The sequence below is a fragment of the Pelophylax lessonae genome (assembly GCF_965119305.1).
Source record: "Pelophylax lessonae genome assembly, chromosome: 3".
Classification (NCBI taxonomy): Eukaryota; Metazoa; Chordata; class Amphibia; order Anura; family Ranidae; genus Pelophylax; species Pelophylax lessonae.
The window spans coordinates 358,664,797-358,690,322 of NC_138770.1; the positions used below are offsets into that span (position 1 = coordinate 358,664,797).

Below are 25,526 nucleotides of genomic sequence, written 5' to 3' on the forward strand. Positions count from 1 at the left end.
CAACACCAACACTAATAGCTTAAAGTGGAGTTCCGGCCTCAAAAACCACTTTGGGCCATCCGCTTGCTGAAAATCACCTAAAAAGAAATAGATAGTCCCGTTTTTTTTTTTCAATTACTTGTTACCTTGTTATTGAAGAAAATATACTTACCTTTCTTCCACTTCCTCTTCCTGCTTGCATTGACTCCTGGGAGCTAAATGTCATTGCTCCCAGGAATCAATGCGCCTGCACCGGCCCCACTCGTCACTTCCGGTGCAGGCACGTCATTCTCTGCTAAACAGCTTCTGGGCATGACCAGAAGCTGTGCAGAGATGACGCGCCTGCACAGGAACTGACGAGTGGGGTCGGTGCGGGGCATTCTGGGACCGAAGAGGACACCGAAGAGGATGCCCTGGCTTCAGCTGCCCACACCTGAGATGGCAGCGCTGGACAAGAAATTTTCAAGGTAAGTGCAACCTGGGACAGTTCAGAGGCTATCCATTCTGAAATGCACTAGCCCTGACTGTCCCAGGGGTATTTTTATCTCAAAAATGTTTCCGAGGCCGGAACTCCGCTTTAATGTGTGTTTAACGTAAAGAGCGGCCTCTCATCACACAGAGCAGGTAAGTATGACATGTTTAAAATTAAAAAAAATATGGTTTATAACTGCTTTACTGTAATTTAAGGTGGATATATTCTGGGGATTGGAGGTATGAATACTTTGAATACTATGTTGATATTCAGCCAATAGTTTTAAACAGATGCTAATTGATGGACAGATGTCTCTGAGGATAACTTTAGATATATGGGGATGGGGTACTAGATATACAGATATATTTAATCCCCAAGGAAAGCATGACTTAGTACTTGGTGGAGAAATTATTGTTGGCAAGCACAGAGGTAAGACGTTTCTTGTAGTTGGTTACCAGGTTTCCACAGATCTTCTCTAAATCCTTAAGGTGTCTTGGCTGTCACTTGGCAAATCGAAGTTTCAGCTCCCTCAATACATTTTCTGGAGGATTAAGGTCTGGAGACTGGAGTCGGTAATGATTAAGCACACAGTCAGTGTGTGAAACGCGTCTACCTTGTCACGATTGTCATATTTGGATGTCCAGTCAATAAATCTGGATTTTGACTCAACCTGGAGTGCTGCCAATTCCTTTCTTTTATCAAGGTCTGGAGACTGACTAGGCCACTGCGTGACCTTAATGTGCTTCTTCTTGAGCCACTCCTTTGTTGCCTTGGGGGCATGTTTTGACTTATTGTCCATGATCCATCTTCGGTGTTCTGGCTGAGGTAAGAAGGTTCTCATCAAATTTTTTACAATACATGGCCCAATCCATTGGCCCTCAATGCAGCAAAGTCGGTCTGTATCTTTAGCCTGCCTCCTCAAGAAGGCCCATGTACAGTCATGCAAATGAACAGATAAATGATTCAGAGAAGGATTGGGAGAAAGTGCTGTGGTCAGATGAGACCAAAATTAAGGTCTTTGGCATTAACTCGACTCGCCATCTATAAAAATTATAGACCCTTAATTTCTTTGTAAGTGGGCAGACTTAAAAAATCTGCAGGGGACCAAATACTTATTTCCCCCCACTGTAAGTACAATGACATACATATATAAAAGGTGTATCTCCTACAACCAAATGATAATTTCCCAATATATGAAAATCTAAACTCTTCCCTGGAGAGGAGGCAAGAAGTAGCATGAGAGGCAGAGATACCCCACGTCTAAATGAAAAAACTCTGGCGAGTTTTCCCCTCAGAAAATAATACAGGGGTTACCGGGCTAGTCTAAGCTCCCCAAATCCCCTAATCCTTCCCCCTTCATCACTGCCAGCATCCCATTACATCCTATTGTTCTTCTAACCCACATAGAGCATTTGAAGGTAGATGAACTAGATAGTGTGCGGTTTCTTTGTTGGATTGACACTATTGAAGTATATTTTAAGTGTTATGTACAGTATATATGTTTTAGGTAACCACCACCTGGGAGGAGAGGAACTTGATGTCCCCTTGTTTTTCTTCCACATTGGCCTGTGTCTATTTCCTTCTGCACCAGGCCTTCCGTGGGTGGGCGTATGGCTCCTGGCTCTGCTTGCGCTCTCATCTGGGAGCAATGTATGAATCTGATTTTGTAAGTTATACAGATTAAAAATATTTTTTTGATTTTGAGCTCTTACATTGGAAACGTATATGGATGTTTTTTTGCACAATTTGTTTTGTGTATACATTGCAGAATCGAATAACACTGATTTCATCCGAATAAAGTTGAGTCAAAGGTCAAGGAAGCGCATAGAGATCTGAGGTTCAAGGACTATCCCATGTTGTATAGTTTATAGACCTATAAGCAGTTTACTAGGTGGTATCCTGCAACAACTGATGTTGTAAGAGCCTAAGGGGTGTCTAGCTTATCAATTGTCTTTTACTGTGTCTGTGACTTTTCAATACAAGAACACTTAGTACAATAAAAGATATTACGATTTTATGAAACTCTTGAAGATGTTATTGGCACCATGGAAAAAATCCTGGTCTGTTTTTGAACAAAATACAAGTGGCTTTTGCTAATTCTGTGAGGGATGTAGGTATCGGGAATATTTTAGCAATCAGGGCTATTTGTGCCAAATAGTTGGTATATTAAAAATTAAGTGATTAAATTGCCCCCTGAAAGTGCTTAAAAAGTGCTTAAAAAAATATCACTTCACCTCTGCGGACAGTTATCGTTGTTCCCAGCAATCTTTATTGACTACATAACCCTTCCCCTATATTATACACTAGGGAGATTTTATTTAGTCCTAACACTCTCCCTTCCTAGGGTAAAAACGCTGTTGCTCCTACATAGAGTACAGTTTTTACCCTAGGACAGGACATCTGTTCTTGGCAGCATCACCAGGTGAAAAAAAAAAGAAGGAAAAATGTGTAAAAAAAAAGAAAACCCAATACAGCCACCACATCAGAAGAAAGGTAAGCTGCAATACATTCAATTTTTATTACTGGGTTTAGATATGCTTTAAAGAGGAACTTCACCCAGTATTTAAAAAAATGAAGCCAGCAGCTAAAAATGCTGTAGCTGGTGACTTTTGAAAACAGATATTTACCAGTCCATGTAGTTCAGTACTGTCTTCCCATAGCTGAATCTTCTCATTGTTGTTGGATCTTGTATTTAAGAGCTTGCTGTGACTTGCTGATGAATCACAGCTGGCTCACCAATGTGAATGTGCGCGATTGCATAGCGCAGAGTTTCTGCATCCTCCTGGAAAAAAGAAAACCCAGACTCCAAAAGCAATACAAGAACAACAAGAATAAGAAACTTCAGTTGTCTTAAGATGTGAAACAAAAAAACTTTTCTTTCAAAATATATAAAAAAAATAATAAATTATATTTAAATGAGTATCTCCTAGCAGAATAGTATGGAATCAGATGCCCCATTGGAGAGATTTTCCTTCACTTCCTGTCCAATCGTCACAAGTGTCCCCATTGGAAGATCTCTCCTCTAGTCCTGTTCTTATAACAACCCATTGTTTTGGATTTTCCTTAACTTATACTCTTGGTGAAAACAGTAAACAGGACATATAAGGGGAGATTTACTAAAACGGTTGCACACAGAATCTGGTGCAGCTGTGCATCATAGCCAGCAGCTTCTAACTTTAGTTTGTTTGATTAGGCTTTGGCAATAAAACCTGGAAGCTCATTGGTTACTCTACACCAGGGATCTCTAAACTTTGGCCCTCCAGTTGTTCAGAAACTACAATTCCTATAATTTCCATCCTGCCTAGTCATGTCTGTGAATGTCAGTTTTACAATGACTCATGGGACGTGTAGTTCCACAACAGCTGGAGAGCCATACTTTGGAAATCCCTGCTCTCCACAGCTTCACCAGATTCTGTGTGCTCCAGTTTTAGTGCATCAACCCCATAGAGGGAGTGAATCTCCCTAAGGGATCTTTTTTACGCTGGCAGCCAGGGGAAAGGGGGCAATAAAAACAGACATGTGACCCATGGTTACTGCCTTATGGCCACTCAACTAACTTCTAATATTACAGCTGGATAAGGCTGTACACATACCACGGCAAACAGGTAGCATTGCCTGTCAAACTTGCTTATTGATGTCAATAGAAGCACACTGCAAGTATGAGTCAAATACTTGGGTTCGTAGTTGCAGCGTGAATTAAAAAAAAAAAAATAAATGAAATTCAGGAGGTGGCAGAATTGCCTCCTAATTGCCTATCAGCCACTGCTCTTCCGCCCTCTAAAAAGCGAACCACTGCCAAATGCTTTCCAGAGGGCGATAGGCAATTCCAGTGAGAAAGAGCCCAAACAGGGCACAGATGGCAATAAAAATTGACAAAAACTGTTCTGATCCCTTTCCACTCTGCCTAAAACTTGAGCCAGGAATGTGCACTGAGTGTGTACATTCCATAGAAAGCTGCCAGCAGGCAGGTAAGCTTGTAAAAATAAAAATCTGCCTGCCCCCAGTTTTACAAAAGTTAAGTTTAGTTCCACTTTAATTATATGCCTCAATAGTAACAAAAAATATAAATTTGCTTTGGGTGCATTAAAGTTTTTTTTCAAACCTGGATATTACCTTATAAAAGTAACAGTGACATCATCACTATGCTGAACATATCCTGTACAGTGTGCAAAACTATAGGATGGTTCCAGCGGCTCCTCCCACCACAGGCTGCCTACAGAGAGGGCGGAGACCAGACCAATCACCTTGCACAAGGGGAGGGAGCTGCAGTGACTGGTCTTTATTACAGGAAGCTCCTGCACAGAGGTAAAGTGTCACACTCGGCCTTTTGGCGAAGATCAAGCCTAAAATCTGTTCTTTTTAGTATAAAAAAAAATTTGGTGTGACCAGCGCTATGGAGTATGTAAATGATATCTGCAGGTGTAAGCTGCCACCAACCTACCCTTGGAAAACCAAGGGTACAAGAAATTATAAAGAGAAAAAAGTGTTGGTAAATGGCGCTACCTGTTATAGGGAATTGAAGTGGAGAAACCACCTAATATATAGCGCAAAACGTAAACATATATCTCCAATATAATAAAATTAATTCAAATCAAAAATATTTCCTCAATATTGTAACCAACATGCAATAAATATATTTGTGAAAGGATATTATTGCTTGGTTCATTCGATAAAGTGCACGTGTTAAGTGAATGGCTGATTGGGCATATACGGATGCCCATACAAAGTGCTCAGTGCAAGTGTTGCTCAAGGCTATGAGATAGATAAAAAAATAAAAAGTGCCCAGTGCGTGATAAAGACTTTATTAACTTATAAAGTGCTTATGGTGTTTTTCCTCCTTGGAGGGATTACCAGTGTAGAGAGTGCTATTGTTTGTTGCCTTCAGTGGGTGTGTGTCGCGGAACCATGAACCAGACGTACAACAACAGATAAGTGAAAATAAGACAGCTTTATTGAAAAACAAGCTATAAAGCAAAAGTCCAAACGGATGGCGAAACCGATGCAGAGTCTTTGCGAAGCCAGGGGTCTGGAACCAGCAGGGTAGTCAGACGAAGCCAGGATCAGGAACCAACAGGGTAGTCAGACGAAGCCAGGATCAGGAACCAACAGGGTAGTCAGACGAAGCCAGGATCAGGAACCAACAGGGTAGTCAGACGAAGCCAGGAACAGGAACCAGAAGTAGCAGCAGTCTTAGTAGCATGTGAACACAGGAGGACCAAGCAGGGAACTGAGCCACAGACCTCCTATATATATGAGCTAGGCATCCAGCTCCTCCCAGTGGGAAGGAGGAGCCGCAGGGTGGGAGGCTACAAGAAACCCAGAAACCAAGATGGCCGCCAGCACATGTCAAACGAAGGAGAACAGCAAGGAGGTAAGACCATGACAGTACCTCCCCCTCAAGGGCCCCTCCTCCGCGGAGTAAAGAACGGTTTTTGAGGGAAGCGTGCATGGAAGGCTCGGAGCAAGGCAGGAGCATGGACATCTGCGGAGGGAACCCAGGAACGCTCCTCAGGACCATAACCACGCCAATGAACCAAAAACTGCACCCGACCGCGGACCAGGCGAGAGTCCAGGATATTGCTCACCTCATACTCCTCACGATTGCCCACTTGGACCGGACGAGGCCGAGGAACCGAGGAAGTGAAACGATTACACACCAGTGGCTTCAACAGGGAGACATGAAACACGTTGGAGATCCGCATGCCAGGAGGAAGCGCAAGGGCATAGGCTACCGGATTTACCCTGCGAAGCACTCGGAAGGGACCAACAAAGCGAGGCGCCAGCTTGGGAGTGGGCACTCGAAGGTTGAGGTTGCGGGTGGACAACCATACACGGTCTCCGGCCTGGTAGGAAGGAGCAGGCGCTCGTCTGCGATCAGCCTGGAGTCTCTGGCGCTGCGCAGAGACCTCAAGGGACTTCTGGATCTGTACCCAAGAAGCACGTAGAACGGAAAGGTGATCCTCCACAGCCGGAATATCCTGGGGAGAGAATATCTCCGGTAACACGGCAGGTTGGAACCCATAGTTGGCCAAGAAGGGAGACGTCCCAGAGGAAGAGTTCACCGCCGTGTTCCTGGCAAACTCAGCCCAAGGCAGGAGGTCAACCCAATTGTCTTGGTGATCGGAGACATAGCAACGAAGGAATTGCTCCAAGGCCTGATTGGATCGTTCTGCGGCCCCATTGGACTGAGGGTGGTAGGCCGAGGAGAAGGAGAGATGAATCCCCAACTGGGAGCAAAAGGCGCGCCAGAACCTGGACACAAACTGACTCCCCCGATCCGACACAATCTCCTTGGGCAAACCGTGCAACCGGAAGACCTCCCTGGCAAAAATCGTGGCCAACTCCTGTGCAGAGGGTAACTTCTTGAGAGGAACACAGTGGCACATTTTGGAAAACCGATCCACAATCATGAGAATGACCGTATGGCCTCGGGATGCAGGGAGGTCCACAATGAAATCCATCCCCAGGTGTGACCATGGGCGCTCCCCGGTGGCTAAGGGTTGCAGAAGACCCACCGGAAGGTGCCGAGGGGACTTACTCTGGGCACAAACGGAGCATGCCGCTACATACGCGGCGATGTTGGAACGTAGGGAAGGCCACCAGAACAGACGTGAAACAGCCCAGGACAGCTGATTCTTTCCAGGATGCCCCGCGGTCTTGGAGTTATGGTAGGTTCGCAACAACCGAGTGCGCAACACCTCAGGCACAAAACATCTGCCGTTGGGTCTCCCAGAGGGAGCACCGGCTTGAGCCGCCAAAATCTGCTCACCCAGGGGAGAGGTCAGGCTGGTGCGAATGGCGGCCAGGATCTGATTCGGAGGTATGACCGAAGTCGGAATCGACTCCTCCCTGGACAGGTCGGAGTACTGCCGTGATAAGGCATCTGCCCTGATGTTCTTGGAACCGGGTAGGTAGGAGACCACGTAATTAAAACGTGACAAGAACAGAGCCCATCTGGCCTGACGTGGTGTCAATCTCTTGGCCTCAGAAAGGTAGGTCAGATTCTTGTGGTCCGTCAGGATGAGGACCGGAACCACCGAACCCTCGAGCAAGTGCCTCCATTCTTTAAGAGCCTGCACGATGGCCAATAACTCCCTGTCACCAATCTGGTAGTTGCACTCAGCAGAAGACAGTTTCCGGGAGTAAAACCCACAAGGAAGCAGAGGACCCTCTGGTGTTCTACGCTGAGACAGAAGGGCGCCTACTCCCGTCTCGGACGCGTCCACCTCGAGGACAAAAGGCAACCCAGGGTTGGGATGCGACAGAATCGGAGCCGACACAAAGGCGGACTTTAGAGCCTCAAAAGCTCGGATGGCCTCGGGCGGCCAGACCTGGGAATTACTGCCCTTCCTGGTCAGATCCGTGAGAGGTTTGGCTAGCATGGAAAAGTCCCTGATGAACTTCCGATAATAATGGGCGAAGCCCAAAAAGCGCTGCAGGGAACGAAGACCACTGGGCTGGGGCCACTGTAAGACAGCCGAAACCTTCTCAGGATCCATGGAGAACCCTTCAGCGGAAATGATGTAACCTAAGAAGGTTACCTGGGATCGGTGAAATTCGCATTTCTCAAGCTTACCGAACAGCTTGTTCTCTCGTAACCGTTGCAACACTCGTCTGACATCCAGAATGTGGGTCTCCATGGACTCAGAATATACCAGGATGTCATCCAAATAGACCACCACACACTGCTGCAACAGGTCACGGAAAACATCGTTGATGAATTCCTGAAAGACTGCGGGCGCATTGCACAGCCCAAAGGGCATAACCAAGGATTCATAATGACCGGTCCTGGTGTTAAACGCGGTCTTCCACTCATCGCCCGCCTTGATCCTTACGAGGTTATATGCCGCCCTCAGGTCGAGTTTGGTAAAGACCGTAGCCCCTTTAAGACGGTCGAACAGCTCGGAAATCAAGGGTATCGGGTAAGCGTTCTTGATCGTGATGCGATTGAGACCCCTGTAATCGATGCAAGGCCTCAACTCACCGCCCTTCTTTTTCACAAAGAAAAATCCAGCCCCTGCCGGGGACGAGGATTTGCGAATGTGACCGCGTGAAAGCGCCTCCCTCACGTACTCCTCCATGGCCTCATTCTCTGCTACCGACAGTGGATAGACTTTGCCACGAGGAGGAACGGCACCAGATTGTAACTCGATGGCACAATCGTATGGGCGGTGCGGAGGTAGGGCAACCGCGCGCACCTTATCGAATACATCCCGGTACTCCTCGTATTCAGGGGGCAACAGAGAGTCCGAGGAAGTACACAGCAACTTGACAGGCCCATGGATGCAACTAGCCCCACACTGCGGTGACCACGAGAGGATCTCGGCCGATCTCCAATCGAAAATCGGATTATGCTTCTGGAGCCAGGGGTACCCCAAGACCACCGAGTAGTGTGGAGACGAAATAACCTGGAAGCAGACCGACTCTCTGTGAACGGCACCAATGGCTAACCCCACTGGAAGGGTCTCATGAGTCACGTGTGGCGGCAGAAGGGGTCTGCCGTCTATCGCCTCAAGAGCCAGAGGTGAACCCCGAGCCTGCAGAGGAATGGAATTGGTGGCAGCGAACACACTATCAATGAACAAACCACCAGCACCAGAGTCCACCAACGCCTGGGTCGTCACCGAGCCCCCGACCCAGGAGAGGACAACAGTGATCAGTGGTTTGTCAACACGGGAAACCGGGGACGAGGAGACTCCACCCAAGATCTGCCCCTGACAGGATCTCAGGTGCGAGCGTTTTCCCGGACGGTTCGGACATGCCAACCGAAAATGCCCACCGAGACCACAGTACATGCATCGGCCCTCGCGTCTCCGGAGTACCCTCTCCCCCTCGGACAGGCGAGCAAACCCCAGCTGCATGGGTTCACCCCCAGACAAGTCATCCCCAGGAGGCGTGGGAGGAGAGGGAGGCACGGGTGGGACAGCAAACGTAGGCGCCAATCTGTTAGGAGGCCTCCGCAGACTCTCCTTAAAGGAAGGTCTCTCCCTGAGTCTGGAGTCAATCAAAATCAGGAAAGAAATAAGGGACTCGAGCTCCACTGGTAGGTCCTTAGCTGCAACCTCATCCTTCAAGGCATCCGAGAGACCATGAGAGAAAGCAGCGACCAGAGCCTCATTATTCCAGCCCACCTCTGCTGCCAGGGTACGAAACTCAATGGCGTATTCAGCTACGGATCGTGAACCCTGTCTGATGGACATAAGGAGCTTCGCAGCAGAGGCAGCACGAGCCGGCACATCGAATACCTTCCGAAGAGAAGCAACAAAACCGGAAAACTCGGCAACCACCGGATTGTTGTTCTCCCATAAAGGGCTGGCCCAGGCCAAGGCCTTGTCCGAGAGCAGCGAGATCAGGAAGCCCACCTTTGATCTCTCAGTAGGAAAGGCATGTGGCAGCAACTCGAAATAAATGCCCACCTGGTTAAGGAAACCTCGGCACTGAGTTGGCTCTCCCCCAAAGCGCTGTGGAAGGGGGGCAGAACCGGACATACCCCGAAACACCGCAGGCGCAACAACAGGTGTCGGGGTAGACTCTGGCGCAACAACCGGAGCGGACCCAGGAGCGACAACCGAACCATCGGCAACGGGAGCGAAATGAGCCGTGCGTTCAAGCAGGGATTGCAACGCCACGGCGAACTGACCCAACAGGTGATCCTGCTGATCAAGTCTGGCAACCAACGTGGGTAGTGAGGATGGCCCTGTACCGTCAGAATTCATGGCCTGTGGTACCGTGCGTTCAAGCAGGGTTTGCAACGCCACGGCGACCCGACCCAACAGGTGATCCTGCTGATCAAGTCTGGCAACCAGCGTGGGTAGCGAGGATGGCCCTGTACCGTCAGAATTCATGGCTTGGTCCTAATGTCGCGGAACCATGAACCAGACGTACAACAACAGATAAGTGAAAATAAGACAGCTTTATTGAAAAACAAGCTATAAAGCAAAAGTCCAAACGGATGGCGAAACCGATGCAGAGTCTTTGCGAAGCCAGGGGTCTGGAACCAGCAGGGTAGTCAGACGAAGCCAGGATCAGGAACCAACAGGGTAGTCAGACGAAGCCAGGATCAGGAACCAACAGGGTAGTCAGACGAAGCCAGGATCAGGAACCAACAGGGTAGTCAGACGAAGCCAGGAACAGGAACCAGAAGTAGCAGCAGTCTTAGTAGCATGTGAACACAGGAGGACCAAGCAGGGAACTGAGCCACAGACCTCCTATATATATGAGCTAGGCATCCAGCTCCTCCCAGTGGGAAGGAGGAGCCGCAGGGTGGGAGGCTACAAGAAACCCAGAAACCAAGATGGCCGCCAGCACATGTCAAACGAAGGAGAACAGCAAGGAGGTAAGACCATGACAGTGTGTAGATTAGCAGTGCTGTCATAAAGATAAACCATATATCTAGATAACACAAAAATAAAATAACATAGATAGGGAGTTCCTTCCCACTGGTGTGTAGCAAATTGGTGCAAGTGAATAAGTCCAGTGTATTGGCTTTTAAACAATAATAGTGCGGTTGTTTTTCATGCCTATACCCATGGCCCCCCACTAGGTATTGTACTCACCCCTCTGCAGGCCCATGTAACAGGGTTATTACTTCTGTGGTTCCAAAAAAGGATCCTGGGCATCCTTGGTGTCTGATTTTGAATGGGCCAAGATATGTCTCCAAAGATATCCTTAGGCTCTAAATAGCTCAAACGACAGACAAGGGGTGCCCCATGGTGTAGTATATAATTACATACGAAAACGAATGCAGATACTCTCACAATTATGGATGATCACAATCAGCGGGAGATGCCGGGACACTTCCGCGTTCCACGGCTTCGTACAGAAACTCTTCCCTACGCGTTTCGTCATACAGCGGCAGCTCCAGGTGACGTCTGCATGATGGTACGCGTAGGGCGGAGTTTCTGTACGTCAACGTCTCTTCCGGGTTAAGGGAGCCGAAGCCGTGAAACGCGGAAGTATCCTGGCGTCTCCCGCTGATTGTGATCATCCACAATTGGGAGAGTATCTGCATTCGTTTTCGCATGTAATTATATACTACACCATGGGTCACCCCTTGTCTGTCATTTGAGCTATTTAGAGCCTAAGGATGTCTTTGGAGGCATATCATGGCCCACTCAAAATCAGACACCAAGGATGCCCAGGATCCTTTTTTGGAACCACAGAAGTAATAACCCTGTTACAAGGGACTGCAGAGGGGTGAGTGCAATACCTAGTGGGGGACCACGGGTATAGGCATGAAAAACACCCGCACTATTATTGTTTAAAAGCCAATACACTAGACTTATTCACTTGCACCAATTTGCTACACACCAGTGGGAGGGAACTCCCTATCTATGTTATTTAATTTTTGTGTTATCTAGATATATGGTTTATCTTTATGACAGCACTGCTATTCTACACACCCACTGAAGGCAACAAACAATAGCACTCTCAACACTGATAATCCCTCCAAGGAGGAAAAATACCATAAGCACTTTATAAGTTAATAAAGTCTTTATCACGCACTGGGCACTTTTTATTTTTTTATCTATCTCATAGCCTTGAGCAACACTTGCACTGAGCTCTTTGCATGGGCATCCGTATATGCCCAATCAGCCATTCACTTAACACGTGCACTTTATCGAATGAGCTGGGGTGACCAACTCCCAGGGGGCACTAACACCATGGGCTGGGAAGGCAGAAAGCCCACTGTGTTAGTGCCCCCTGGGAGTTGGTCACCCTAGGAGTGCTCGTAAACTTAAAGTGGAACTTTATCCATACCAACTTGGTAAAAAAGGAATGTTCTTCAGCAGGAAACATACATTCCGCAAAAATAATTATGCTACCAAAATTAGTGTGTGCTGTAATTTGCCTCCAGCATTGCGACACAAGTCATATTTTAAATGAATGTTATTAAAAAATACCATTCATTTTCAATCTGCAGCCACTGTAATTTTCTGAAAATGCAATGTAATATGGCTACCTGGAGGTGTTCTGTACAAAAAAATATGTACAGAACGCCCCCCAGAAAAATATATTCCTGCTTGTGTGATTGGCTCACTGATTTTCCCAGAAGTCTGCACTAAGATTTAAGTCAGATTTAAGAGATCTGGTAGTAAAAGTAGCACACTTTACATATATTACACATAGTTAGGCACACATTTAACACCTTCATCACCAGGTTTATTCAGGGGTGCCTTGACAAAATGCTTAAAAGTTGCTCAAAAGTTGTATACAAGCCAGCGGGGTGAATGAAGCCTGCTGTTTAGTTACACAAAGCTACAGGTTTTCATTGTGTACCATTACAACCTTCTAGCCATCTATGTCATGACAACCATTGATATCATTAATTAAAAAGAAAAAATGTCTGGCACCTGCATGGCATCCTTGTTTGCCCCTCCCCTGCCCCTCTCCATCAGCACTGGGGTCACATTAGCTGAGTGCGGGAGAGAAACTGAGGGGGGAAGAGAAACAGTGGTATACTAGTCAGTACCAGTGTGCAAAGGTATATTTGCTTTGGAAGAAGCATTGATATTATTGTAACACTGTCCCCATAGGGCTTGCTGTATGATGACTTGTTGGGCCTCCTCTGATTACTAGCATACAGTCACTTAGGGTACAGTTCACACATTCATCCTTACTCCCAATGGCGCCTTGCCCAATATTTATTGTATTGTGGAACTTGGATGGGAGAAGGGAATAGTGGGATACTCCAACTGAATATATATACATTGGATAAGGACAACTCTCACTTGGCCTCACCAGGTTGCTTGTGGAAGCAGTCTCAGTGCTTAAACCATACAGCCACATGTATGAAAAGGGTTAAATATCCTTGCATTTTCTGTAGCAATAGACTTGGTGATCTACATTCTCTTCAGGATACTGTCTAGCATCCCCTTTACTGACACCCGTCCACTGACTCTTCTAGCTGCAGGGGTGGCCCCCCTCAGGTCAGCCCCCATTGACACAGATCTATACCCTCTGTACTGCAGAATCAGATCCTTCAGTTTCTCCCCTTCCAGTCAGCTTTACAGGACCTCCGGGTTCAGTTCCTCTCTAGCTCTTTAAGCTCTTTAAGGTTAACCATCTGAGGCCGCATGGCACCTCTACAGAGGAGGAGGCAGCCTCCCCCTCCCTCTGGGACTCCGCCCTCCAGCTGAAAGCCCCCGAGCACATGTGCTCCTGGCTTTTATACAGTATCCTAGCATGCAACGAGGCATTCTCCTCTGCCAAATCACCAGGGCTGTACCAAACGCCTGTGCACTCATTTGTCAGGTTTCCTCCCACTGTCCAATATGCCTCACTATTGGGCCAGTGTGAAACACTCTGCAGACAGTGTTGCACCTGAGCACAATGAGCAGACCTCACTAGCAGATCCTGCTCTCTGGTAGACAGGGAACAATATAGATTTACCTGCAATCCCTCTGGTAAGCAGACAGCATTCAAAACTATACTCTCTCTAGCACCTTCCTAGGAGGGTGCTACATTACTTTGCTATTATTTTAGTTTTTTACATTTTAGAATGGGGTGCCTTGAGATAGTGCAGAATTTTAAAGGGTGCATTGACTGAAAAAAGGTTGAAACACACTGCCCTAGATGTTACCCCTTCCCAGCCAGTGTGATTTGTACAGTGACAGTGTATAGTATTATCACTGATCACTGTATTACTATCACTGTTGATATCTGTGGCAGTTAGTCAGTTCCCCCCCAGCATCAGTTAGTGCCAGATTGACTACCGCACTATCACAGTTCTATTCTAAGTCGCTGATCACCAGTGGCATCACTAGGGGGGGCGGAGGGGATCATGTCCCCCCAACATTATGCTGTGCCCTCCCTTTTCCCCCCCAACAGGGTCCCACCTCCTGCTCTGGGATGGCGGGTCGGTTAGCCCAGATTGCGGGATCCTGACCTGTCATCTCCGAGCAATTTTGCAGAGCCACACTAGAGGAAGCAGAGTCGATGCTTCCTGTATAGTTCCATATCAAATGCACTCCGCCTGTGACAGGAGCGATACAGGAAGCATTGGCTCTGCTCTCTACTGCAGCCACATGCTACCTTTAGCCTGGCTCCTGTCACATCTCCATTGGTGTCTCAGAGGAGCCAGCTGTTCCAGCCAGCAGTACCCACCAGCAGTACCAGCCAGCAGTAGCAGTACCCACCAGCAGTACCAACCAGCAGTACCCGCCAGCAGTACCTACCAGGAGTACCAGCCAGCAGTACCCACCAGCAATACCCACCAGCAGTATCAGTCAGCAGTACAAGCAAGCAGTACCCACCAGTAGTACCCACCAGCAGTACCCGCCACCAATACCCACCAGCAGTACCAGCCAGCAGTACCCGCCACCAGTAGCCACCAACAGTGCCAGACAGCAGTACCCACCAGCAATACCCACCAGCAGTATTCACCAACAGCACCAGGTAGCAGTACCCTCCAGGAGTACCAGTGAGCAATACCAACCAGCAGCACCCACTAGCAGTACCAGCCAGCAGTACCCACCAGCAGTACAAGCCAGCAGTTTCCACCAGTAGTACCCGCCGCAGCACCAGTAAGCTGTACCCACCAGCAGTACCAGCCGTGGAGGACAGCCAGCAGAAGCCACTAGCCATACCCACCTGGGGGACAGCAGCAGCCAGCGATACCTGCAGGAATCCTGAGGAAGAAGTGAAGACTGGAGGTCAGTTGAGGTGCAAGTAAACCGTAGTGCATGCGTGTGAAAGCAGCCTTAGGCCCATTTCACATGATCAATCTGGTCTGCTTTCTGTTTTTCAGGTGAACCCAATCAGACCCTCCATTCACTTCTATAGAACGGCAGATATAAACAGACTTGTGTGTCTGGGAGGATCGGATCGGAGGGCCCATAGAGTAGAGCGGACTGTGTCCGTGTCTGCTCTGCATATGCTGAGATGACACAGACCTGTCACCTGCCCGCTCCAATCATTGTGGCCTGCAACCGCTTACCAAGTCGCTAAAGTGGCCCTCACTCCTCAGGCATGAGTCCTGAATGGAGAGGTGCACTGTAGCAGCTTTCCCCCTTTCATGTGTGGCGGAGGAAGTCCCGAATGGAGAGGTGCGCTGTACTGTAGCGCATCAGGAGTGCATCAGGAGACTCGCGAGGAAATCATAAGGATCTGTCATGAAGTTGATAAAAGTGTTAAGACCGCTGCCACTGTCACGGCTGGCCTGAACACTTTCATCACTGTGGTTGGCAGGTCCAACTTTTCTTCCCTACCTCCTCTGCGCTGGAAGCATGGTATCAATACTAGGCTTTATTACTGCGTAAACTGGCACCAATACTAGGCTTTATTACTGCGTAAACTGGCCCCTATACTAGGCTTAATTACTGCGTAAACTGGCACCAATACTAGGGGTTATTGCTGCGTAAAATGGCACCAATACTAGGCTTAATTACTGTGTAAACTGGCACCAATACTAGGGGTTATTACTGCGTAAACTGGCACCAATACTAGGGGTTATTACTGTGTAAACTGGAACCAATACTAGGGGTATTACTGCATAAACTGGCACCAATACCAGGCTTAATTACTGCGTAAACTGGCACCAATACTAGGGGTTATTGCTGCATAAAATGGCACCAATACTAGGCTTAATTACTGCGTAAACTGGCACCAATACTAGGGGTTATTGCTGCGTAAAATGGCACCAATACTAGGCTTAATTACTGCGTAAACTGGCACCAATACTAGGAGTTATTACTGCGTAAACTGGCACCAATACTAGGCTTAATTACTGCGTAAACTGCCACCAATACTAGGGGCTATTACTGCATAAACTGGCACCAATACCAGGTTTTATTACTGCATAAACTGGCACCAATACTGGGCTTTATTACTGTGTAAGCTGGCACCAATTCTAGGGGCTTATTACTGGGTAAACTGGCATCAATACTAGGTCTATTACTGCATAAACTGGCACCAATACTAAAAGCTATTACTGCGTAAACTGGCATCAATACTAGGGGTTATTATTGTATAAACTGGCACCAATACTAAGGCCTATTACTGCGTAAACTGGCAGCAATACTAGGGGCTATTACTGTGTAAACTGGCACCAATGCTAGAAGCTATTACTGCGTAAACTGGCACCAATACTAGGGGTTATTACTGCATAAACTGGCACCAATACTAGGGGCTATTACTGTGCAAACTGGCACCAATACTAGGGGCTATTACTGCATAAACTGCCACCAATACTAGAGGTTATTACTGTGTAAACTGGCACCAATACCAGGGGCTATTACTGCATAAACTGGCACCAATACTAGGGGCTATTTCTGTGTAAACTGCCACCAATACTAGGGGTTATTACTGTATAAACTGGCACCAATACTAGGGGCTATTATTGCATAAACTGGCAACAATACTTGGGGTTATTACTGCGTAAACTGGGACCAATACTAGGGGCCTATACTGCGTAAACTGGCACCAATACTAAGGGCTATTACTGCGTAAACTGGCACCAATACTAGGGGCTATTACTGCATAAACTGGCACCAATACTAGGGGTTATTACTGGGTAAACTTTTTGCTGAAATTGCTTTAAACTATAAAGAAAAGTTTTTAGGATTTTTTCTCTTTCTCAGGTCTGAAGCAATACCTGAGGAAGAAAGGAAAACTCTTGAAAGCTTGTCTTTTAGGTGTTAGGTTAGTACAATAAAAAGGTATCATTGCATACTGCATTACTCTTGTATTTTGTAACCTTATTTATATATATATATATATATATATATATATATATATATATATATATATATATACAGTGGGTACGGAAAGTATTCAGACCCCCTTAAATTTTTCACTCTTTGTTATATTGCAGCCATTTGCTAAAATCATTTAAGTTCATTCTTCTTCCTCGTGAATGTACACATAGCACCCCATACTGACAGAAAAACACAGAATTGTTGACATTGTTTCAGATTTATTAAAAAAGAAAAACTGAAATATCACATGGTCCTAAGTATTCAGACCCTTTGCTGTGACACTCATATATTTAACTCAGGTGCTTTCCATTTCTTCTGATCATCCTTGAGATGGTTCTACACCTTCATTTGAGTCCAGCTGTGTTTGATTATACTGATTGGACTTGATTAGGAAAGCCACACACCTGTCTATATAAGACCTTCCAGATCACAATGCATGTCAGAGCAAATGAGAATCATGAGGTCAAAGGAACTGCCTGAAGAGCTCAGAGACAGAATTGTGGCAAGGCACAGATCTGGCCAAGGTTACAAAAAGATTTCTGCTGCACTTAAGGTTCCTAAGAGCACAGTGGCCTCCATAATCCTCAAATGGAAGATGTTTGGGACGACCAGAACCCTTCCTAGAGCTGGCCTTCCGGCCAAACTGAGCTATCGGGGGAGAAGAGCCTTGGTGAGAGAGGTAAAGAAGAACCCAAAGATCACTGTGGCTGAGCTCCAGAGATGCAGTCAGGAGATGGGAGAAAGTTGTAGAAAGTCAACCATCACTGCAGCCCTCCACCAGTGGGGGCTTTATGGCAGAGTGGCCCGACAGAAGCCTCTCCTCAGTGTAAGACACATGAAAGCCCGCATGGAGTTTGCTAAAAAACACCTGAAGGACTCCAAGATGGTGAGAAATAAGATTCTCTGGTCTGATGAGACCAAAATAGATCTTTTTGGCCTTAATTCTAAGCGGTATGTGTGGAGAAAACCAGGCACTGCTCATCACCTGTCCAATACAGTCCCAACAGTGAAGCATGGTGGTGGCAGCATCATGCTGTGGGAGTGTTTTTCAGCTGCAGGGACAGGACGACTGGTTGCAATCGAGGGAAAGATGAATGCGGCCAAGTACAGGGATATCCTGGACAAAAACCTTCTCCAGAGTGCTCTGGACCTCAGACTGGGCCGAAGGTTTACCTTCCAACAAGACAATGACCCTAAGCACACAGCTAAAATAATGAAGGAGTGGCTTCACAACAACTCCGTGACTGTTCTTGAATGGCCCAGCCAGAGCCCTGACTTAAACCCAATTGATCATCTCTGGAGAGACCTAAAAATGGCTGTCCACCAACGTTTACCATCCAACCTGACAGAACTGGAGAGGATCTGCAAGGAGGAATGGCAGAGGATCCCCAAATCCAGGTGTGAAAGACTTGTTGCATCCTTCCCAAAAAGACTCCTGGCTGTATTAGATCAAAAGGGGGCTTCTACTAAATACTGAGCAAAGGGTCTGAATACTTAGGACCATGTGATATTTCAGTTTTTCTTTTTTAATAAATCTGCAACAATGTCAACAATTCTGTGTTTTTCTGTCAGTATGGGGTGCTATGTGTACATTCATGAGGAAGAAGAATGAACCTAAATGATTTTAGCAAATGGCTGCAATATAACAAAGAGTGAAAAATTTAAGGGGGTCTGAATACTTTCCGTACCCACTGTATATATATATATATATATATATATATATATATATATATATATATATACTGTATATATATATATATATTATACTTAGTTCATTTTTTCAGTGGTATGATATAGTGGTGAAAATTATGTGTGCCCCCCTAGTTATGTGACCCCCTCTATATTGTTCCTAGAGTCACCACTGCTGATCACTGCCATTAGAAGTATTAAAAAAAAAAGATTTGGCTCTAAAAAAGAAAAAAAAAAACCCACATACTACTTACCAGTTCTATGTAATGTTTTTTTTTTCACAGACCTCCTCTTTACGGGTTCCCCACCAGTGCTCCTGGCCTCTCCCCCACTACCAGTATCCCCAATAACAAGCTGATTGGGGGCACTGGTTCATGCTCGCTTTCAAGCCCTGCATTATGCGTCCATAAGACACATAGTCCCAGCTTAGCCCCTCCCCTCACTCTCTCCTCATTGGCCCTCTGGCTGTGATTGACAGCAGTGGGAGCCAATGGCTCCTGTTGCTGTCTTAGCCAATGAGGAGAGAGAGAGAGATCTGGGACAGCATCTCCATAAAGCTGGTCATCAGAAAGAAGCATAATGTGCTCTAGAATTTCCTGGTAGAGGGTTGCACTGACTTTGGACTTGATAAACACAGTGGACCAACACCAGTAGATGACCTGGCTCCTTAAGGCCCCTTTCACACTGACGGACCCGATCGGGCCACCTATTGTCCTCTATGGTGAGGTGAATGTCAGCAGACAAGTGTTCACTGACACCTGCCTCGCATCCGATCTGACAAGATCTACTGAAAACAGACGTATGGCGATACATTCCCCATCCATCCAGTAGTTTGGATCCAATGAAAATGAAGAGGCTGTCCATTTTCATCCGATCTTCCATAGAGGAAAGGGGGACTCCGTCCGTCTCTGCACAGTGACATGTCATCCGCCTGCTCAGCGGAGATCAGCAGAGCGATCCCCGCTGAGTAAGGAGAGTCAGTCAATACAGATCCACCCCATGTGAAAGGGGCCTAATCATCACGAACTGTGGAAAATTTTGCATTTCTTTTGGAGATCAAGGTCCCAGAGTCTGGAGGAAGAGTGGAGAGGCACAGAATCCAAGTTGCATGAGCTGCAATGTGAAGTTTCCACTGTCCGTGATGATTTGGGGAGCCATGTCATCTACTGGTGTTGGTCCACTGTGTCTTATCAAGTCCAAAGTCAGCTCAGCCCACTACCCAGGGGCGTAACTACAGGGGTTGCAATTGCACCCGGGCCCCATGCTCCAGGGGGCCTGTGTGGCTCCCCTGTACACCTGGATAGGAGGGGGGCGGTGGCAGCATGTAGAGAAATCCCCGTCCTCCTTATTCCTCCTGTAGCTGCAGGAGGAAAATTGAGGAAATTGGTTCCTCTGCATGCTGCCCCCGCCACTCCTCCTATCCAGTTCACTTGTGTCCTGCTGTCTCTGGGCCCCTGTGTGCTCCCCTGCCCCCCCCCCCCACTGTGCTAACCCCCCCCCCTCCCCACTGTGCGTCCGGATTCTTCCCTCCCCTCTCCTGCCGGCTGCTGCAGGGGATGTGTCACAATAGAGAACCAGAAAGGGGTCGGTAAATATATAATTCACCAGCTCCTTCCTTTTCTGAATGGACAGAGTCATAGTCAGTGACATTGTAAGAAAATAAAATAAAATGATAAAAAAATAATACAAATAAAAAAAACAAACAATAAAAACTACTGACACCAGAGGGTGAACTTCCAGGATCACAAAGGTCACACTTGCGTCTGGGCCCTGGCATTCCACCACCGTGGGGAGGCCCCAAGATGGCAAGAAGGGGGCCCACTGCAGAACTTGTGAAAGGGTCCCGCTGCGGGACCGTATTAAAGGGCCCCGCAATGAGAGTAAAGGGCCCCAGGATCAGTGGGAAGAGCCCCAGGCTTGAAGGGAAGGGCCCCAGCCAGGGGTCCGGGGGGCCCTTCATGGTTTCTTGCACCGGGGCCCTGAAGGTTCTAGTTACGCCTCTGCCACTACCAGTAAATTCTAGAGCACTTCATGCTTCCCTCTGCTGACCAGCTTTATGGAGATGCTGATTTCATTTTCCAGCAGGACTTGGCACCTGCCCACACTGTCAAAAGTACCAATACCTGGTTTAATGATTATGGTATCACTGTGCTTGATTGGCAAGCAAACTCACATGACCTAAACCCCATAGAGAATCTGTGGGGTATTGTCAAGAAAAAGATAAGAGACACCAGACCCAATAATACAGATGAGCTGAAGGCTGCTATCAAAGAAATTTGGGCTTGCATAACACCTCAGCAGTACCACAGGCTGATCGCCTCCATGCCATGCTGCATTGATGCAGGAATTCATGCCAAAGGAGCCTTGACCAAGCATACTATACTATACATGGACATACTTTTCAGTAAGCCAACATTTCTGTATTAAAAAAAAAATTTTTTTTTTTTTGGTCTTATGTAATATTCAAATTTTCTGAGACACTGAGTTTGGGGTTTCCACTAGCTGTAAGCCATAATCATCAAAATAAAAGAAAGAAATGCTTGAAATATATCACTCTGTGTGTAACTCATCTATATAAATTAGGAGTTTCATTTTTTGAATTAAATTACTGAAATAAATTAACTTTTTGATGATATTCTAATTTTATGAGATGCACCTGTATGTGTACGTCCCTTTCCGCTGGGAGTGCGCCGCACAGCACGCTCGAGCCCGGGTCTCATACTAATGATCGGGACCTGGGACTGTCGGTTCCAGATCACCTGATCGCTGGGATAGCCTCTGATACAGTCACTGTGAGCCCGTAAGTGCAGTAGGCTCTGAATATTTATTGTGTAAAAAGTATAAAAGCCCTCACATTTGGTAAATGTGACACAGGCATAGCAAAGATCTGTCTGGAGTCTTCCTATCCGCTATGCTAAGTGGTTGCAGTGAGGACATCCGGTCATCCGCTTCCTGTAGATGCGTTCTTCCGTCTGTATCTCAGCTTAGTCGGCATGAGATTTCCTGAAGGCAGGGTGTGGATGCAGCGGCCGATGTCCAATAGAACGGGTGGTGGGTGGTTACATGTTTCGGTGCTCAGCTCCTTCGTCAGACCTGGTCATCAGTGCTGCCCATCAGTACCACCTACCTGTGTGGCCTATCATTGCCCATAAGTGCTGCTTATCAGTGCCCATCACTGCTGCATATTAGTGCCTCCTCATCAACGCCACCTCATTAGTGCAGCCTTTCAGTGCCCACCAGTGCTGCATATCAGTGCCACCTTATCAGTGCCCTTCAGTGCTGCCTCATCAGTGCAGCCTCTCAATTTCTATTTTTTCCAGGTACTTACTGTATATAGTGCTGTCAATCTACGCAGCACTTTACATATATATTGTACATTCACATCAGCCCCTGCCCTCAAGGAGCTTACAATCTATCAATGCTTCATATTAGTGCCTCCTCAGTGGTGCCCTTCAGTGCCGTCTCATCGGTGAAGCCTTTCAGTGCCCATCAGTGCTGCATATCTGTGCCCATCAATGCTGCATATTAGTGCCACCTCATCAGTGCCATCTCATTAGTGCCCTTTAGTGCTGCCTCATCAATGTAGATCAGTGCTTCATATTACTACCTCCTCATCAGTGCCTTTCAGTGCAGAATCATCAGTGCCACCTCATCAGTGCTGCCTATCAGTGCCCATCAGTGCTGCATATCAGTGCCACCTCATCAGTGCAGCCTATCAGTGCCCTTCAGTGCTGCATATTAGTGCCTCCTCATCAGTGCCCTTCAGTGCCATCTCATCAGTGCTGCATATTAGTGTCTTCTCATCAGTGCCCTTCAGTGCAGCATTTCAGTGCCCATCAGTGCTGCATATCAGTGCTACCTCATCATTGCAGCCTATCAGTGCTCATCAGTGCTGAATGTTAGTGCCCATCAGTTCAGCATATTAGTGCCACCTAATCAGTGCCCTTCAGTGCAGCCTATCAGTGCTGCATATTAGTGCCTTCTCATCAGTGCCCTTCAGTGCAGCATTTCAGTGCTCATCAGTGCTGCATATCAGTGCTACCTCGGCAGTGCAGCCTATCAGTGCTCATTAGTGCTGCATGTTAGTGCCCATCAGTTCTGCATATTAGTGCCACCTCATCAGTGCCCTTCATTGCAGCCTATCAGTGCTGCATATTAGTGCCACCTCATCAGTGCCCTTCATTGCAGCCTATCAGTGCTGCATATTAGTGCCACCTCATCAGTGCCCTTCAGTGCAGCCTATCAGTGCTGCATATAAGTGCCTTCTCATCAGTGCCCTTTAGTGCAGCCTGATCAGTGCAGCCCATTAGTGCCCATCAGGGAAGCCTCATCTGCTCACACAAGTAAAGGAGAAAAATGACTTATCTACATTTTATAACAAAAACAAGGAAAACTTTTTTTTTAAATTTTGTGTTTTTTTTTTTTTTTTTGTTTAGCAGAAAAATAAACTAGCACCAAAAGAAAGCTCCGTTTGTGTAAAATAAATGCTAAACATTCCATAAGAGTAAAGCATTGCATGACGGAGCAATTGTCATCCAAAGTGTGAGAGCAGTGAAAGCCTATGATTGGCGGTGGGTAGGAAGGGGGTGAAGGTGGGCAGTATTGAGGTGGTAGAGTGATGTGAGAGGTAACCAGGCTGATTGGAGTGAGGTGTGCTGTATTGTGCTGTGCTGGTGCCTCACTCCTGCGCTCTCTCCATAGCGGAGCGTAGAAAAGTTTCCTTGTTGGTGTGAACACATTCATGTGATGGGGGGAGGAGAGACACACGAGGAGATCCCACTAATACAGGGATGTCCCCGGGCCGCCCCCTCCCGGTCACAGCTCAGCACGTCAGCACACAGCCCGCCCGCTCGTCTCCCGGGGAAGGCCGGTGTAATGAGCACACTCCGTACACACCGCTAGAGCTACAACACATGAGCCGCTGACCGCCGCTCCTCCGCTCTCCTCAGTCCACCCCTCCGGACTGACGCGCTGATGGTATCTCCCAGAAAGGCTGGACCAGCAGGCGGCAGGAGAGCGAAGTAAGAGGCTGCTGTGAGCGGGGCTGGATGTGGAGGAGCCGCTGCTGGGAGACCAGTGCCAGGAATTCCTAGTAAACAAGAGGGAAGTGCAGGTAAACTCCTAGGGACTGTGTGTGCAATGCATGGCTGAGAGGGGACAAGTTGGAGGAGTTTGGAGGTGGCCTGTACATTGGTTGCACTTTCCTGTAGGTTGTAGAAGACTTTCCTATAGTAGTAGCTGATGAGTAAAATGTGTGCATTCAGAGAGAGGGTGGGGGGGAAGGGGCTAGTGATTGGAAGATGAGGAAGGGCGTGGAGGATGTAACCTGAAGCCTGAATTAACCCTGATGAGAAGAGGCAGTAACGACACACGTTTTCCTAGGCTTTGATGATGAGGGGCGTGCTGGTTTAGGATGGTCCTTCCATTGCCGTGTCTGAATATTCTTCCCCATTCTCTCCCCGCAGGTTTCTTGGAAGTAAACACTAGTGAGAAGTCTACCGTCACCTGGGGGAGCCAAGAGAAGTCTTGGCATTTAGGAACTGGCATCGACGCACAAGCCCTTCCCTTCTACCCTCCGCTCTTCCATCTTTCATCCAGCTGGATTTGCAATTGGGGAATTAAAGGAGAAGAACAAGACCGAAAGACAAAGCCCCCCATACAAGGGGCACCCTGGGTTTAAAGGCTAGCAGTTTGGCTGCCAGGGGACATGGTTTTCTCTGATATTTCCTGTCTCCCGGGACTCCGGAAGAGGGCTCCTGGATTAGGTGGACAAAGTAAGAAAGGTTCTCTGTTGTTGGTGCTGACCCTGGTGCATGGCTTGGGTGGTGTGTGGTCCCAGGCTGAACAGCAGTGCCCAGCTTCCTGCGAGTGCTCAGAGGCAGCCCGGACTGTCAAATGTGTGAACAAGAATCTCAACAAGGTGCCTAAAAACATGCCGCCTTATGTCACCAACCTGTTTATCACTCGCAACAATATCGAGAGCCTGCAGGAAGGGACATTTAACCAGACTCTACCAGACCTGGCCAGTCTCAGCCTCAGCAGCAACCACCTCCAGGAACTGGGGAGCCATGTCTTCAAAAATCTCCCCAATCTGAGGCAACTGGATCTTAGCAACAACGAGCTGGAGAATGTAAGCCATCTACTTTTCCAGGTTGCTCCAAATCTCTCCAGCCCACTTCTAGAGCTGAACCTGGGCAGCTCTTTGTACAATTCATCTATGATCACCTTACTGGCAGGTGCTCTGCAATATGGCGGGCTGGAGAACCTCCAGAAGCTGGATATGAGCGGAAACAACCTACTGTATGTAACCGACGGCATATTCGGCTCAATGCCAAATCTAAAACACCTTGACTTAAGTAACAATTCCTTGCTCTCCTTCCAAGAAGGGGTCTTTGCCAATCTCAGTCACCTTCAGACTTTGGATTTGAGGCACAATTTTCTGAAGCATCTGAAGAACGCAACACTTCTTGAGTTCTCTAGCCATCCAGGCCTATCAGTCCTCCTCAGCGATAACCGCTGGGTCTGCGACTGCAATATTGAACCTTTTTTTATGTGGCTGAAGGAGACTACGGTAGTGAAGAACTCCTCCAGCTTGGTTTGTTCCTTTCCTGAGAAGATGAGGGACATGCAAGTGATCGCTCTCAAGATTCCAGAGCTTGATTGTCCACCCTATATAACTGACAACAGCC

The 25,526-nt window shown here is 47.4% G+C and overlaps 1 protein-coding gene across 1 annotated transcript in view; it reads left to right on the forward strand.

The window, feature by feature from the left end:
* Positions 1 to 23,709: 23,709 nt before the first annotated feature.
* TPBG (trophoblast glycoprotein) overlaps positions 23,710 to 25,526 on the forward strand; it is a 2,150-nt gene continuing 333 nt past the window's right edge. The window contains exons 1-2 of the mRNA XM_082248909.1: positions 23,710 to 23,950; positions 24,303 to 25,526. The exon at positions 24,303 to 25,526 is cut by the window's right edge and continues 333 nt beyond it. Coding sequence (XP_082105035.1) covers positions 24,545 to 25,526 — 982 coding nt within the window. The 5' untranslated portion in view covers positions 23,710 to 23,950; positions 24,303 to 24,544. The remainder of the gene's footprint in view (positions 23,951 to 24,302) is intronic.